The sequence below is a fragment of the Aotus nancymaae genome, unplaced genomic scaffold (genome assembly GCF_030222135.1).
Source record: "Aotus nancymaae isolate 86718 unplaced genomic scaffold, 86718_ANA_hifiasm-v0.15.2.pri h1tg000064l_1, whole genome shotgun sequence".
In the NCBI taxonomy this organism is placed as follows: domain Eukaryota; kingdom Metazoa; phylum Chordata; class Mammalia; order Primates; family Aotidae; genus Aotus; species Aotus nancymaae.
Window position 1 is genome coordinate 21264088 of NW_026988479.1, and position 18547 is coordinate 21282634.

An 18547-nucleotide genomic window follows, 5' to 3' on the forward strand; every position below is an offset into this window, starting at 1 on the left:
CATAATAAAATTTTTTTATTGAAATTTTTCCTAATTATAGAAAGAATATATGCACACTTTAAAAATTAAAGAGGTGAAAAAAATGACTGGCAGTCATGCCTCTTAAAGACTGATAGATAATTTGTTTCTAACAAAAAAGAGAATGGCAACAGTTATGGATTCCAATCTGGTAGTAATTATGTAGCTGTTACTTTTGTACTATAAGTACACTTTTACTATATAATTTATTTTGCTCCGTTGTGTTTCATTTGTGATACTTTATTATGTGACAGTTATTCTCAGCTCCCTCATCTTAGGTGTCTTTTCTAGGATCTGATTTTTAGGCCATCTAATGCTTATTATTTTTCATTGAGATCGATACACTTTGTACATGTTGGCACTACTAGATCTGTAAAGTTACTTTCTTTAAAACACCCATGTTTATTGCATCCTCTCATTCTCATTGTGTGTCATTGTGTAACTATAATGTTCTGGAGAAGATCTTGTAAGTTATCTAAAAAATACCTTTTTATTTTCAATTATTCCAAAGGCCCAGAAGGAGTTATTAGATACTGAACTGGACCTTCATAAGAGGCTGTCCTCAGGAGAAGACACAACGGAATTACGGAAGAAACTCAGTCAGTTACAGATTGAGGTGAGATTTAAAAGGAGTTATTGCCTCACCACATTTAACATCTCAAAAAAGTTTTCCTTTGTTGTCTAAGGTTTAGTCTAACAATGTATGCTGCATTCTACTTTTTGTTGTTATTCAGGCTGCTCGGTTAGGTATTTTACCTGTGGGTCGAGGAAAGACCATGTCCTCTCAAGGTCGAGGAAGAGGTCGAGGGCGTGGAGGAAGAGGAAGGGGCTCACTAAATCACATGGTGGTGGACCATCGCCCCAAAGCACTAACAGTTGGAGGATTCATTGAGGAAGAAAAAGAAGATTTGCTTCAGCATTTCTCAGTAAGTTGTTAAAATACCAAATGCTAACTCTTTGAACACTGTTTTCCTTGGTGAAGTGTGTATAAGTGTCAAATGTTTTATAGATTAGACAATTTATAGTTGTAAAAAATGTGAGTCCTAACAAATGCCTATTAATATATGTAAAAGTCAAGAAGCAGCTCTTGCTTTTGATTCCATAGTACTCCACTTAAGTGCATTTGTAGTGACAAGTTATCTCAAAGCTACATTTAATTTTTGTTTTAATAAAATTAAAAGTACGTGGCTTACCATGTACTTATGGTTAATAGTGAAATAGTTTGGGATAGAGGCAAAATTCAGATAATTTAGTTATATTCTGTATGTAGTGGCTACCACTTACTTTTAGGCAAACATACAAATAAAGATTTACTACAGGCAGATGTCTGTACTGTTTTGGACATATACAGTATATACTCTTTCCAGCTATTTTACTGAGCGTTTTTTGTGCTGGAACATTTCGTATATGATCTCATTTAATTGTAAATGACTGTATAAATGTGAAGTACATGCAAAACGATATACGTGTGAAATCCTGTATGTACACATTTGAACACAATTTAAAATGTCAACCACAATCATATAGTTAATAAGTAGTGGAACTAAGACAACTAGGTTCCCTGTTCCTCAAACAACTCTTTTGAGAGGAAATATTTTCAGCCCTATTAAGTGTTAAAGATGGCAGGGCACAGTGGCTGACACCTATAAACCCAGCACTCTGGGAGGCTGAGGCAGGTGGATCACCTGAGGTGAGTCAGGAGTTCGAGACCAGCCTGGCCAACATGATGAAACCCCATCTCTACTAGAAATACAAAAATTAGCTGGGTGTGGTGGTGTGCACCTGTAATCCCAACTACTTGGGAGGCTGAGGCAGGAGAATTGCTTGAACTTGGGAGGCAGAGGTTGCAGTGAGCCAAGATAGCACCATTGTACTCCAGCCTGGGGGACAAGAACGAGACTCCATCTCAAAAAAAAGGAACAACTTGAAGAAAGCAGGTGATTGATGTATGACGACTGGCATAGATTGGGTGTCAATTTCTAATCTGGGAAAATGGCTAGACTAGATGAATTTCTCTTTGAGCAGCTTCTACCAAGAACCCTAATATGCATATAATTTTTAATTTATGGTATATATAGTTGATCTCATATTCACATACATATTTTTTTTATTGGAATTATTTCCTTGGCCAACATACATAAACAGAGTGAAAAGGAGTAACAGTGTATACAATGAAAAATAAGATTTCCTTCTACCTCTACTCAATTTCACTCCCCATAGACAATTACTGGTAGTAGTTTCTCATAAATCTGCTCAAAGATTCTGTCTCTTGTGTCTCTTTCTCTCTTTCTCTCTCTCTCTCTCTCTATATATATATAGATATATGTATATAATATATATTATAATTTATATATATTTCTCTATATATATCTGCTCAAAGATTCTCTTGTCTATATGTATGTATAGATATATATATACACACACATATATATAGACGAGAGAGAAATGTATATAAATTTCTATAGGCGAGAGAGAACTATATGTAATTCTTTTCATTCTTAGAAAACTATATTTCTCTTTTAATTATATACATATATATATAATAATTTTATAGAAATGGTAGCATGTTATACAACACCTTTGCCATATATACTTTTCACTTCATATATATTCAACTGTTAGATTATTCTACACTAGTGCATGTGGTATTGCTTCTTTTTAATGACTGCATGGTATTTCATTGCACAGATGTATCATACTACATTTGAACCATCCTGTATTGATGGACATTAATTTTTTCCCAATATTTTATCATCTTAAACCATATTTAGATGTGTATGTGAGGGAATATATATGTATGTGTAGAACAGATACTTTGATAAGTAAGAGATGTATTAAGAGATTAGTCCTAGATTTTTTAAAAAAGTACTTTTTAAAATAAAAAAATAATATCAGCACTTTGGGAGGCTGTGGCGGGTGGATCACCGGAGCTCAGGAGTTCAAGACCAGCTTGGTCAACATGGCAAAACCCTGTGTATGCAAAAAATACAAAGATTAGTTGGGTGTGGTGGCATCTGCCTTTAGTCCCAGCTACTCAGGAGGCTGAGACACGAGAATTGCTTGAGCCCAGGAGGTGGAGGTTGCAGTGAACCCAGATTGCACCACTGCACTCCAGCCTAGGCAATGGAGTGAGACGGTCTCAAAAAAAAAAAAAAAAAAAAAGTATGACTAATAAAACTCTCTTTTATTGATCTTTGCCCATTCTTAAAAGATGGTCACTATTCTTAGATATCGTTATAGAAAAATATTACGTATAGCCGGCCGGGCGCGGTGGCTCACGCCTATAATCCCAGCACTTTGGGAGGCCGAGGCGGGTGGATCATGAGGTCAAGACATCGAGACCATCCTGGTCAACATGGTGAAACCCCGTCTCTACTAAAAGTACAAAAATTAGCTGGGCATGGTGGCGTGCGCCTGTAGTCCTAGCTACTGGGGAGGCTGAGGCAGGAGAATTGCTTGAACCCAGGAGGCGGAGGTTGCAGTGAGCCAAGATTGCACCACTGCACTCCAGCCTGGGCAGCAAGAGTGAAACTCCGTCTCAAAAAAAAAAAGAAAAATATTACGTATGTAAGAATACATATATAAAGCTTTTCACTTTAAAAGCATTTACCAGGCTGGGCGCGGTGGCTCATACCTGTAATCCTAGCACTTTGGGAGGCTGAGGCCAGTGGATCACCTTAGGTCAAGAGCTCAAGACCAGCCAGGGCAACATGGTGAAACCCCGTCTCTACTAAAAATATAAAAATTAGCTGGGCCCAGTGGCGTGTGCCTGTAATCCCAGCTACTTGGGGGACTGAGGCAGGAGAATCACTTGAGCCCAGGAGGCGGAGGTTGCAGTGAGCCAAGGTTGTACCACTGCACTCCAGCCTGGGCAACAGAGTGAGACTCTGTCTGAAACCATAACAACAACATTTACTAAAATGTGATCATATTATAAATACAGGGCTACGTTCCAAACCTTACCTTTTTCACATAAAAATCTTAGCTATTTGGTATTTCCTTAATTTTTTTTTTTTTTTTTTTGAGAGAATCTGTCACCTGTCACACAGGCTGGAGTGCAGTGGTGCGATCTCAGCCCACTGCAACCTCCACTTCCCAGGTTCAAGGGATTCTCCTGACTTAGCCTTCCAAGTAGCTGGGATTATAAGCATGTGCCACCATACCCAACTAATTTTTGTATTTTTAGTAGAGACACGGTTTCACCATGTTGGCTAGGCTGGTCTCGAACTTCTGATCTCAGGTGATCCACCTGCCTCAGCCTCAAAGGGCTGGGATTACAGGTGTGAGCCATCGCACCCAGCCTATTTCCTTAAAAATTTTAAAGGTTATACCAATAGTCAATTTAAAATGTTGATAAAAACTAACTATACTAATCATAAACATATAGTTCAGTGATTTATCAGAAGGCAGACACCTATACACTTATCCCTCAGGTCAAGAAATAGAACATTTCCAGTACCCCAACCCCACTTGTTCCTCCTCCCAGCCTCTTCTCAGAGCAGTAACCATCAGCCTCAGTTTATGACGATTACCTTGCTTTCTTTATACAGTCAATCATTATTTTCAAATTCCATATTTGCCAATTCATCTACTCACTAAAATTTATTTGTAACCCCAGAATCAATACTTGTGGTGCTTTTGTGGTCATTCTCAGACATATACACAGTTGCTAGTCCCCTCATGTGGCCATTTTCAGCTGAGATAGAAATAAGGTGGTGCTCTGACTTCTTGTTTCAGCTTTCATAATGTAAATTGATTAATTGATTGATTGATTGAGACAGAGTCTTGCTTTGTCACCCAGGCTGGAGTGTAGTGGCACAATCTAGGGTCACTGCAAGCTGCATCTCCTGGGTTCAAGCGATTCTCCTGCCTCAGCCTCCCTAGTAGCTAGGATTACAGGTGCCCACCACCATGCCCAGCTAATTTTTGTATTTTTAGTAGAGGTGAGGTTTTACCATGTTGTCCAGGCTGGTCTCAAACTCCTGACCTCAAGTGATCTGCCTACCTGGCCTCCCAAAGTGCTAGGATGACAGGTATGAGCCACCTCACCCAGCCTTTGCAGTCTTTTTAATGCCATATTTTTCTCAACTTTTTGTTTTCTTGGTTATGAAACTGTTTAAAATGGCCCCCGAATGTAGTTCTAAAGTGCTGTCTAGTGTTCCTAAGTGCAAGGCTGTGATAACGCTTTACAAAGATACATGTGTTAGTTAAACTTTGTTCAGGCATAAGTCAGTGCTTTTAGCTATGAGTTCAATGTTAATGATCAGTAATATATATTAAATAAGATGTTTTTCAACAGAAACACATAAAACCAAAGTATATGTTGATTAGCTGACAAAAATATTGTGACCCTGTAGAGCAGGGTTGTCTAATCTTTTGACTTCCCTGGGCCACATTGGAAGAAGAAGTATTGTCTTGGGCCACACATAAGATATACTAACACTGATGATAGCTGATGAGCAGGAAAAAAAATCTCATAGTGTTTTAAGACAGTTTATGAATTTGTGTTGGACCGCATTCAAAGCCATTCTGGGCCATATGCGGCCGGTGGGCCACAGGTTGGACAGACTTGCTCTAGAGGCTCATAAGAGTCTAATTCTATTTCCCCTACTGATTGGTGGCTCAGCATTTTCCAATTAAATTTTTGCATCAACTTTTTAGAACATAACTACTGCAAATAATGAGAACTGACTGTAGTTTCATCACCTAAATTTGCATTCCTAAATATTACAGTGGTATTCTGCCTGTTTTTAAAATGTTATGTAAATGGAATCACACAGTGTGTATTCTTTTGTGCCTGGCTTCTTCTCTTTAATATGTTTGTGAGATTCATTAATATTTTTGCATGTAACGTTAATTTGCCATTTTTATTACTATATAATAGTTGTATCAATATACTACAGTTTATTTTTCATCTTATTGATGGATATTTGGGTTATTTCCACTTTGTGGCTTTTGTAAGCAGAGTTGCTATCTTATAAATGTTTTTAACTACACATTTACACACATTTCTCTTGGCTATACAGTTGGCCCTTCATATTTGTGGGTTTCACCTCCATGGATTCAACCAGTCATGGATCAGAAATATTAGGAAAAAAATGAAAAAAATGAATGGTTGCAGCTGTACTGAGCATGTACATTTTTTGTCATTATTCCCTAAACAATAGAGTATAACAACTATTTACATAGCATTTACATTGTATTAGGTATTATAAGTAATCTAGAGAGGATTCAAAGTATATGGAGAATGTGCGTGGGTTATATACAAATACTCACTATTTTATATAAATGACTTGAGCATTCATGGATTTTGGTATTCAAAGAGAGTCCTGTAACCAATCCCCCAGAAACACCAAGGGATGACTGTATGTGGAATTGCTGAGTGGACCCCATCCGTTTTAAATTCTTACCAGTTTAGAATCAGTTTGAGATTCTAACCATTTATGTTTGAGAGTTCCTAACTTGGTAGTGTCATAGTATATCTTTATGCTAATTGCTGATGTGTTTGACTTGTTAGAAGTTAGACAGTAGAAATTATTTATTCTTAGTTTCAGACTGCATATACATTTCTGGTTCTTCCTTTAATAATGTATATGCAATACATTTAATATTCCTTTTGGAGGACAGAACTCCTATCCTCTTTGGAGAGCAACACAGTTGTTACAGACTTAAAAATCTTTATTACTTTTTCTGGTTATAAAAGTAACATTTTTATTTAGAAATTCAAATACTATGGAAATGAACAAAACAAGCAGTGAAAGCCTCTCCATAATTGGGCTATGTGTTAAATGATAGAGTAAGGGTAAAGGATCTATATTACATACATTACTTGATTTTTAAAAGGTGGTAAATATAGACCAGGTGCTGTGGCTCATGCCTGTAATCCCAACACTTTTCGAGGCTGAGGTGGGAGACTTGCTTGAGCCCAAGAGTTTGAGACCAACCTAGGCAACACAGGGAGACCCTGTCTATGAAAATAAAAAAACTAGCCAGGCGTGGTGGTACCTGCTTGTGGTCTCAGCTACTTGGGAGGCTGAAGTGGGAGGATCACTTGGGCCCAGGGAATTGAGGCTGCTGTGAGTGTGATCTTACTACTGCACTCCAGTCTGGGAATCAGAGCAAGACCCTGTCTCAAAAAAGAAAAAAAAAAAAGGTAAATATATGTATTTGGTAGGGCTGTTTTGATACATCAATTTGGTATGTCCCATGAGTCATAATGTTTTGTTAGGTTATAAGCATTTAGACCCTGCAAGGAATGGTGGGAATTTTCCCTTTACAACATAGGAGGATGTCTGTGCGGGCAGTAATGGATTTATGAGTCTGGTCTAATGTACATTCTCGCCATGCTATGCTCCAAGTGTTTTATGGAAACATTTGGCAAATGCTTCAAGAGGTTTAGCAATGATTTTGCTAGATAGACTAGAATGAAAGCCCAAATAAAAAAGAATCTCTTCTTTTATGTTTTTCAGAACCCCCAGAATGGGAGCGTTTTATAAATGAGGACCTTTGATAGGAAGGCTATAGAGATGGCTAAGCTTTTACTTTTTTGAAACTTTGGATCCCTGTTCCCTTGTCTGTGTTGCTTTGTCTTTAAAATTTGCATTCCCTTATTGGAATTTGCTGGGTAGAAAAAGATGTTTAAAAATTTGTAACAAGTAAAACATTTGAAATGGAGCAGTTTTATGAGTTAGGATAGCAGTAGGTGTTTAATTAATGTTTATTGAATGCATAGATGAGCTGGGAGGTGCTTATCATTGTATAGCATTTCAGAAGAGGAAATAGAAAGAACTTTATCAAACATAGGTGGAGCTGTAAGAGATGCAGTGAGATAAATAAGCAGATGATTCACCTTTAAAAAAATTATGTATTTCTAAGGTTTGAGTCTATATATGTAGATATCAAAGCCGAAGGTCAATAAATGTATTAAGAATATTTCTTGTCCTCATCATGACTTTTGTAAGTAGAGCAGCTGCACTTAGAAAAAAATTTATTACTCCAACCAAGACAGATGCTAATATTTACCTGACACAGATATAAACCATGGGTTACCCTAGGCAAACCAGAACATATAGTTGCTCTAATTAAAAGGATTTTATTTTTTTTTAGTTCTCCTTGTAGCTTGTAGATCCACCTTAACAGATTTCTCCCTGCCCTATATTATACTTTTTAAATAACACAGAATCTGTAGAAATCATTAGTTATTTGAGTGCAAACTTATATATTCTTCTAATATATTTTAGGCTGCAAACCAAGGGCCAAAATTTAAAGACCGCCGGCTACAGATATCATGGCACAAGCCCAAGGTACCGTCTATATCCACTGAGACTGAAGAAGAAGAAGTCAAGGAGGAGGTAAATTTAATGATTGGAAATAAGAGTTGAATTGGATCACTTCTCAATTATGTGTTTTTCATGATATGAAATAGTATAAATTAAAAAATAGATAGCTGGGTTTTTCTTTCATGCATGCAAGTTAAGACTAGTTTAGATGTTTCTTAGAGAGTTAAAATAGGTCTAGAGATAGAAAAAGCAGTTTTGGGGGTTATTTTCTTCTGGTATAGGAAAGACTGTTCTTTTTTGTTTACATTTATATTGGATTTGTTTGAGCTTTAGAAATTTTTATTCTAATGAATAAAGTCAGAGATTACATAAAATAAATTTTAATTGATTGATTTCACTTTTTGTTTATTCAAGTTCCATAGTAACAGATTTGAGTTTCTTATTTTCCTTCTGTGTACAATTGGTTAAAATGAGTGTGCAGAAGTTGAATATAAAGGCTGATATAAAATATCAGCCTCTTAAAATAGATGAGAATCTATTTTGCTTTTTTACTCCTGTTATTTATCATGTTTATTTAGTGAACACATTGGCTACATTGTGAGGTTTTCCTGATTTATCACAATCTTGGTTTTAAAAGATACCTAGCATTTATAGTTTGATCAAATATCATCTCACTATACGAGTAATTTTATACAGCAAAAGCAGAGATGTTCCTCAGATTAAAAGAAAATAAAAAGTCATGATATTTGGGTAGTGTTTGCAGATACATCTACTTTGTCTAAGATTTTAGATTTTTACATAAGATTTGGAATATCAGTGTCATGGGGAAGCTAGTATATTCACCTCTCACAAACAGTTGAATAGATAGAAAACAAAGATTTAGGTGTTTGGTCATTTATTTTCCTAATTTTTAATAGGATAAATTAATTTTAATTAACTTATCAGAAATATATCTCATAGTTTTTTAAAATTTTCTCTACTAAATGTTCACATTATTTATTTTCCTGATGCTATTAGAGTAGAAATCTTCTACTAGCAAAATTAGGTGGGGCGGGGTGGCTCACACCTATAATCCCAGCACTTTGGGAGGCCAAGGCGGGTGGATCACCTGAAGGTTGGGAGTTCGAGACCAGCCTGACCAACATAGAGAGACCCTGTCTCTACTAAAAATACAAAATTAGCTGGGAGTACCTGTAATCCCAGGTACTCAGAAGGCTGAGGCAGGAGAATTGCTTGAACCTGGGAGGTAGAGGTTGTGGTGAGCTGAGATTGTGCCATTGCACTCCAGCCTGGACAACAAGAGCAAAACTTCATTTTAAAACAAAAACAAAACCTAGCAAAATTAGTAGAGGAGAAGAATTTATATTCATTAACAAAAATATTTTGGGCTTTTGTTTTGCCCTGAAAGATATTCTTGCATGCATCCCTTATAAAGCCCATCCAACCTGGGCTTTGTATACTAGCCTGTTTGTCCTTTGGCCTAAAAAGCATTTTACTTACCATTGTTGTGTACTAAGTAGATATTAACCTCTCTTTCTTCAGGAAACAGAATCCTCAGATTTGTTTTTGCCTGATGATGATGATGAAGATGAAGATGAATATGAGTCTCGTTCATGGCGAAGATGAAATCTGATGTTAGCTGTATAATTTTTAGGAGTATTGTTTAGAAGAACAACTTTTAAAAATTATTTAAAAGAAGTCAATGAGCCAAAAAAAAATTTTTTATTTTTCTTTTCAACACAGTAGGTTCAAGAACAGCAAGTTTGCTATGTAAACACATCTCATAACTGTATATGATATTAAAGCACCAAAGGCCTAGTGACTTTTACACAGTTGTGAAGATCCACAGCAATGACATGGAAATCTCTAGAGCCTTATTTTCCACACCACCTTTTTTTTGTTGCTGTTGGTGTTGGATTATGATGTAAATGACAGGGTGTTCAGAAATTTATTTTGGATTATAATCTACTGATAAAATTTAATTAAATGTCAAAATCGCCTGTAATCTTTTAACTCTCAGCTATTATGGATGGGTCGTCAGACAGGAGGAAATATTTGTAATTAAAATACTCTTTTGCTTTCAAGAGTTGTCTTGGAAGAAAAGTATGTTTAATTTTTTTTTTTTTTTTTAACTTTGGAGGAGCCCAATTTGTATTCAGTCTAAATTTGTTTTTCATGGTATTTATGTGTGGTAGTACTGTTTCAGTGAAAATCACAACAAACTCTGTGTTCTTAAATGCTACAGCAATGGTAGCTAGCTCTGTAGTATTTCCATTCTCTTGTCATATGAACTCCTGGACTTTTCCTGCTACTGACTCTTAGTTTGCTTTGATACTTAATGAGCACTGGTTTGGCTGGTCTTTTTTAAAATTTTTATAACTCAGAATGTAAAAGACTTTCACCTATTGCCCCTTTCTTGTCCCCCTTTTCTTCCTCTTGCCTTTCTATTAATAGGCCTGACTTAGTCGTCATTGACGTAAGTGGTTCATTTGGGCAGCCACAGGCAGTCTCCAGTAAAAGGTTCTAACCAGCACCTGAATAAATAAGTGATATTTTGATGAGAATGATGGAAGGATTTTGGGGAGAAGAGAATCACCAGCCTTTTTTCCCCTCTTTTGAAGCTTCAGTTCAGTTATAGTTACACAGAAGGGTTTAAAAGTGTCTGAAATTCTTTTCCTAAATTTAAACCATGATGGTAAGGTGACTGAGGGTGAGGGGTGGGTGGGAGGAGGTCGAGGGCTGAGTATGCTAGTAATAAATGGGAATCATGTATGACTTTGATCAGATGACCTTATTTTTTCATAATTTTGTAGCTTGTTGCTATCCATGAATATATGCATCCTTCAGTGGACAGTTTCCTTTACTGTGTGCATTTTTACTGTACACTGTATAGAGTAGAGTATCTGTTAAGTAAAATATATATGTAAATTTATGTCCTTGTGTTCTGAATGTTAGATGGAAAAGCAGAGGAGCAACACTACACTGTACTGACCCCCGGGGAAATAAAATGATTAATGTACATAGGCTGTCACTTTTTCAAGGATATACACATCTGTTTTTATTATATGTGTGGTAAGAAAATTTGAAACCTCCTGTTGGCTCCAAAAGGTTCTTGGTGACCACTATATCAAGGATTTTGCTTTCTGAGGTAAAGACTATTTCTCAAAATAGAAACTATTCACTAAGAACTTAAAACCATCAGGCTTCTGGATTTACTTAGCTAAAAGAAGTTAAATCCCATGTTCTGATAATCTTTATTCTACATGTTTTCCTGGAATGATGTGTCAAACCAGGGTCATTTTTAAGTTTATATAATTTTCTTTCTTAATAAGGACTTTCTCTTTATAGGTTATTGTTATATTTCTAGTAACACTGAAGGTAAAATAAGCTTATAAAAGAAGGAAAACGTTAGAATAGGGTATCTAGAATACACAATCTTGCTCCTTACTCCTCCATCATCTCTAATGAAATTTTTCTTGATGTCTGTGGCTCAGTCAGTATATATTTTGAAAGATTCATTGTGGTGAATATTTTGAGTCCTGACAGTTTAAACGTGATAGAGGGAACAAAGGATTTATATATTTTTTGTACAAAGTTTTTTCTTAAACTGTATAATTTTGTAAATAATTTGTTTGTTTTTTTTTTGTGTACTAAAACTACCAGCGTATAGATTTCAATAAGAATTGTTGTATTTTTGTATTTGGAAACTGAAAATTACAGTAAATTAATGGAACTGTAAGAAAAATTTCAGTAGACTGACAGTTCAACAATGAGATTCCTTTTCATATGATTTTTTAACCTCAAAATGGACGTCTTATTACACTCTCAGTAAAAAGTTGATTTGTTTGACTTTTTCGTATTGGGGACAGAGGATGAAAGAGAAGTGTGTTAAAGTGAAAAACAGTTTTTTTCAGTAAGGTTTGAGGCCATTTCTATAAAAGTTTTCAGTATACCTTAAATAGGACTGAAAATACTTTATGCTTTCAAAGAATTTCAAAACATGTTTGACTCAAAGGTGAATTTAAAGTGAGTTATAATATTGGAAAACTTAAGGTTGGCATAAAATAGTTTATATATATCCCCTGCCTCCTTTGGGATACTTCCACCATCAGATCTTCAACTGTTAGAATTTCACTTAAAAGTGAATAACTGCCATACACGCTTTCTTGGCATCTTCATTTACAGAAATAACATACAGTATCTAAGGTAAATTCTGGTCCTTTTAATGTGTATGCCATCTTTATAAGTAGCTAATCAGCAATAATAGCCACCAGTTGACTAGGTCAGCCTGATATACTAGTGGATTACTTGTTCAAGTATTGCAAAATTTCCCTCAATATCTTTATGTAACATTGAGAAAATATTGTTACCAGCTAAGATGATAAATTGGAAAAACGGTAAGGTGAAAGGGTCCATGTGATGGATCCTTATTTCCAAAAAAGAAAAAATCATGTGAAAAGGAATAGTGGTTCCTCTTGATGTATAGTATGCCTGTATTATAGTTTTTACAAAATTGTGAACTTGTGTAATAGTATAATAGGAGATATTGTTGAATTTCTAACTGTTTATACATTTAAATTCATATATGTAATGTTTGTTTTATCAATTACAATCTGAATTTCTAAGAAGCATGTTGACTTTTGCAATAAAGATGCAATATGGAATGGTTCACAATTGGAAAAAAAAGAAAAGATGAAAGTATTACAAATTTAAAAGAATTTGGAAAATTTATGAACCATTCCAAAAATTACAACAATCACCAAAAGAGCTGTAATTCTGGCTTGTTCTGGAAAGAAAGAAAATGTGTGTGTATGCTTGCTTGTGAGAGTTAAGTGAGGAGTGGATATGTGTGTGTGTTATGTTGTGTTCAGAAACATGAGAGAATATCAGTCAATATGAAGTTGAGTTTGAAGTCACTGGCTATTAAATGTTAAGTAGGATAGCTTTCTCAACAGAGTAGTCTGGAGAATGAAAGAGAAGGTATTAAAATGCTACTTGGAAGTAACATTTGGTAGCCACATTATTTTGTTCGTGGATATTTCTTGGTATCCCCGATATAAAGCACACAGCAGTTTCATGAAGGCAATTATTTTAATGTTGTCTTGAGGATATTCATTATGCCTGCCGACAGCAGGACGGACATTTTCCTTAAGTAGAGTAGGGAGAAGGGAATAAAACACCTAGAAGAGATGACTTGAAGATACATCAGTTCTGAATGTGATGAAGATTTGTAAGGAGAAACCCAGTCCTTATGCACTAAGGACGGGGTGGTGATGAGAAAGAGAAGGGAAGTGTTATCACTTGGTTTTCCCATTTTAAAAATTGCTATTATAAAATTCCCCTTCCAATGATTACGCATTAAGAAGGCGCATTCTTTAAATTTCAGCTTATACAAGATGATACTCAGAGAATGAGAGTAAACTTTATTTTCATTCTTTTCAAATAAAATTTATTTTATCTTATGTAATTAGCAAATAAGCTGTTTGTCACCATTTGCTTTGAATAGATCATAATTAATCCTAAATATATTTACAGTAAACATTAGTTCTGGGACTTTTTTGGAGGGGGCAGGCATAATTCTGTACATAGTTACATCTATTGAACAAATGTTTTACTAAAATGGAGCTCTCATTAACAGAAATTAATGTTTTTATGTGATATTTTTACTGATTTTGAAATAAATTGTGCTAAAGCCAAGGATAAATTTTGAGTCATAAGTCCCTGGCATACAGTCAAGTCTGGATCTAGATATGTTACCATAAACACAGATACAGTTGTGCTTATCAGTGTGGGGATATTGGATGATAGAGTCAGGGTTGCTTTAGATTAAATGGACCAACATTACCTTGCTGCGCAGAGCTGCTCATTTTATGTTCATTTTTAGAAGACCTAATTTGAGCAGCCAGCCAAAACTGACAAAAAAGAAAAAGGCAATCTACTGCTACTGCTTGTGTTATGAATTACCTTCACTTATGCTAAATTGATTTTATTGCCAAGATATCTCCTTTCAACAGGATCGTCTACCATTTGGCCTCTTCCCTGTTCTGCAGTTGACCTTAGGTTAACTAAACTATGCCAACATTCTGAGATAGGCAATTTGATACAGGGTAAAATCAAGGTCACAGTAGTGTTTGACGATTGTGAGATATTTGTAGTTTGCATCTACTCAAGCTTCTGTAAGCATTTCTTTTGGTGGTGGTGGTAGTAGGGGTATTGGTGTTCATTAACATAAGCATGATTAACATCGCTGTTACTTTTTCTTTGTATATTATATTAAATTATCTTTTGTAAAAGAGCAGCAAGGAAAGAAGGCCCTTTAGCTTGTTTTAGATAAAGATAAGCCTGAATTTCTGACCTCAATTCCACTTCAGTTTTCTAACCACTTAATAGAGTTTTTTGTTTGTTTGTTTGTTTGAGACGGAGTCTTGCTGTGTTGTCCAGGTTGGAATGCAGTGACACAGTCTTGGCTAATTTTTGTATTTTTAATAGAGACGAGGTTTCACTGTGTTGGCCAGGCTGGTCTTGAACTCCTACCTCAAGTGATCCTCTAACCTCAGCCTCCCAAAGTGCTGGGATTACAGGTGTGAGCCTCCACCCCCAGCCAATGTCATAGAGTTTTACTACTTTGATATAGTGACCTACTAGTTCTTAAAATAACATGTCTAGTTGGAGTTCAGGTTTAGCACTTGATTGTTCAAAATTGTTCTTTTTCTTTCTTTCTTTTTTTTTTCTTTATTTTGAGACGGAGTTTCGCTCTTGTTACCCAGGCTGGAGTGCAATGGCACGATCTCGGCTCACCGCAACCTCTGCCTCCTGGGTTCAAGCAATTCTCCTGCCTCAGCCTCCCAAGTAGCTGGGACTACAGGCGTGCGCCACCACGCCCAGCTAATTTTTTTGTATTTTTAGTAGAAACGGGGTTTCACCATGTTGACCAGGATGGTCTCGATCTCTTGACCTTGTGATCCACCCGCCTCGGCCTCCCAAAGTGCTGGGATTATAGGCGTGAGCCACCGCGCCTGGCCCAAAATTGTTCTTTACTCAATTCTTTGAAGGCAAGTATAGGGGTGGAAAAAAGCCTTTTCAGCACTTAGCCATGTTTCTATTGATTAAATTCTGAACACCCCTTTGTAAAAAAAAATTTATAAAGATGAATGTATTATTAACAATTTTCTAAAGTCCTTGTGATTTCATCTCTTCTTAGTTTGCCTCCAGACTTCTATTATTGTGAGATACTGATACAGGTCTTCTAATTTTAAATTTAGTAAGGGCTAATACAGACCTTGCCAAATTAATTTTTTCTTCAGGATAATTGGCTTCAAGATTGAGAACTACTCACATGTTCAGTTTGAGTTCTTAGATCAGACCGTGCCTATTTATCTATGTAAACGTATTCCTGCATAAATTATTGAATGCTAGTTTCTGAACCACCCTCCAACTGTGGGGTTATTTACTTACTTTAGGATTTAAGTTCTTAACATTGGGAGCCGGTAGGGGGCTCCAAAAGGCAACATTTAGCCTTGGAGTAAGGACTCAGTCTTTTTTCACAGCAACTCAAAATGACACATTTTGCATTGCAGCCCAGTATACACACACAGAACAAAAGTTTACAAAACAATACCTACCCAACATGCAACTGATATTTTCATCCTATTAGATAAAAATTCTTGTCAGGACCCACTCTTTATTGAGTTGCATGATGGAATGCATTTTGAAATCACTGTCTTCCTTACTGTGACATTGTGGAAACGATTTTGATTATGAAATATTAATTTATTTTGCGTGGAAAAGTGGTCTGAAGTCTGAAATTGGCCTTTAAAAGTGAAAATAACATACATCAACTTCTTTAATTGATGTTTTTTCTTGAAGGACATTTTGTAGTTTTTAATTTTAAAAGTAGATAACTTCTGAGTGACTTTTTAAACTTGCCTACAGTTTTGTATTTTTGTCATTACTTGTCTTTGGAAGAAAGTGGAATATTGATATATTGGTGCTACTTTTTATGCAATTCAAATCACTTTGCGGTAATTATTCATATATTTTTTAAAAAGCTGTGAAGTCCAACTACAACTCTTTAAGGTCTATAAATCAATAAAATATTTGGCTTTGATTTAATTTAGCACTTAATTTAGAGTTTACCTTAGCCATCAACCATTTAAAGCAAACCAATTTTGATATCTAAAAGAACCCTATATATTCTGACATGCCATTGAATTTCACCTTTTTCAAACACGTATCTCTGTAAGTTTATAAGAAATGTAAGCAATAGATAAGCCCTATAGAAAACATAATTAACTGTCTTTGCCACTTTTACTTACTCTTGGGCAAATGTGTCACTTGTCTGTACATGTCTGACCCTTCCCAGTTTCTAAAGTGCAAAGAGAAAGATTGGGGACATGTCCATAAGAATATTGCCATGTCTTCAGAAATGCAAAGGAGAAAACCATTAAGTCTGCTAAGTAGTGAAATCAGAACTCTTCATGGAGTTATAAGCTACTTACACGTTTCAGTATTTCTACCCTCTTGTGTATGTACCACCTTGTTCAGCTTTGAAAACAGTTTTAGAGAGAGAAAGTTGCATTCCTGAGGTCACACAACCTGTAGTGGTGGAGTCAGCATTTGAACGCAGGTCTGACTCCAGAACTCAGGTTCTTAACCTCTGTGCTCCACTGCTTCTAATAAAATGGAATATTGCAAGTCTGTAGAATGTCACTGATCTTTTTTATTAGTGTCTGTCAAACGCTGCCATCCTGGCTCCATCTATCTCATCTGCCTTGAATTGGAACCAGACTCCCTTGGGAAGCCACATTGTGTTTTTAGGTAGCATATTGGAAACCACAGAGAACAGTTTATTTATGTTAATTTGTGGGGGAATATTTTAAAGTAGTAATTTTCTGTGACCTCCACAAGATACAGCCAGCCAATCTGATACATTTCACAATAATTTGGCTACATCATAACCTATGTTATTTTATTTTCAATTTTATCTTAAATGTTTTCCCTGTGGCAAATTAAATTATGATAATCTTTCAGTATTTCTACCTTGCTTCTTTGTGTTTTTCAATATTTCTGGTGCTTTTTTCCTTTTAACCTTGGCATTAAAAAGATCATGCTGGATATAAATAAGTTTACATGCTTTAATTTAATGATGTTTTCATATACTACACTGAATTTTCTAGACAAAAAGTGCTGAGAATAGCAGTGTTCATATATAGTTATGTTTCTGCCATAGATTTTTTAAAAGAATATATTCTCAGTGAATAAAACTGATGTTCATGTCATTGTTCTGTTTTGGGAGTTATTTGATTTTTTTTTTTTACATGTTCAGATTTCTTAGGTCATTCCAAATCTTTGTGGATTTCTGATTTTTGCTATTTGGGGAACTTCGAAGTGTTTATTGACTTATAGTTGTTATGATAATAGTCATCTGAAAAAAGAAAAAGATGTAAGCGGCCTTGAAGAAGAGGGGGCTTTTTATTCTTTGTCAGCCCATGAGAAAGCTAGGCATGTTCTAAGAGGTTCAACAAACAAGTTTTTTATTCTTGACGAATTTTGTAGCATTAGGGAATATTTCCAATATGATAATTGTATCAGGGAAATTGCTGAAACAAAAGAGAATGATTATAACATTCTGCTGGCCACACAGCACATGTTTTAAGAAAGGTGTTTCACCCTAAAAATAAAATCGGATTATGTCATGTGTGTTTTTTTTCCTCTGTGAAGATCCCAGAAGTCTGTTGTGTGTTTTTAAAAAGGTTACTGTGATCAAATGCTTAAAAAAAATGCATGTTATTAAAGAGTTTTTTTTTTTTTTTGGCATATTTTGCTTTGAAATGTTAAATATAGGGAAGGAAGAATTTTATACGTAGAAACTTAGTTTCTTAGAATTATAACTTTATTTTTTGAAAATTTTCTACCAATAACTTAAAGCACTTTTCTCCTTGATTTATTTAAATCCTAATAAATTATACATTTCTGCACTTTAGCCATTCATGTGAAAATTATTTGGAGTCATCTCAATAGAATGGTGCTGTGTGGTCTCCCGAGGCCTCCAAGTATGTCAAAAAAGTTTCATCTACTCTTTGTTTTAAATTTTCCAGTGAATATTACTGATAAATTAGATAAAGCCAAAGAAAAATCTAAAGATTGAAGTAAATTATTAAAATCTACTTAAGAGTGAGGACTTACATGAGAACTCTTTTTATGGAAAGCTGTGCTGAGATCCTAGTATTTTTGGAAAGCTATTTGTTAGT

At 35.4% G+C, this 18547-nt stretch overlaps 1 protein-coding gene across 4 annotated transcripts in view; it reads left to right on the forward strand.

Moving 5' to 3' along the window:
* RBM27 (RNA binding motif protein 27) overlaps window positions 1–17575 on the forward strand; it is an 85278-nt gene extending 67703 nt beyond the window's left edge. For all 4 annotated transcript variants that reach the window (XM_012458571.3, XM_012458684.2, XM_012458611.2 and 1 more), the window contains 4 exons: window positions 530–634; window positions 753–944; window positions 8259–8369; window positions 9840–17575. In XM_012458571.3, the coding sequence (XP_012313994.2) occupies window positions 530–634; window positions 753–944; window positions 8259–8369; window positions 9840–9923 (492 nt within the window). In that variant the 3' untranslated portion in view covers window positions 9924–17575. The remainder of the gene's footprint in view (window positions 1–529; window positions 635–752; window positions 945–8258; window positions 8370–9839) is intronic.
* The last annotated feature ends 972 nt before the right edge of the window (window positions 17576–18547 follow it).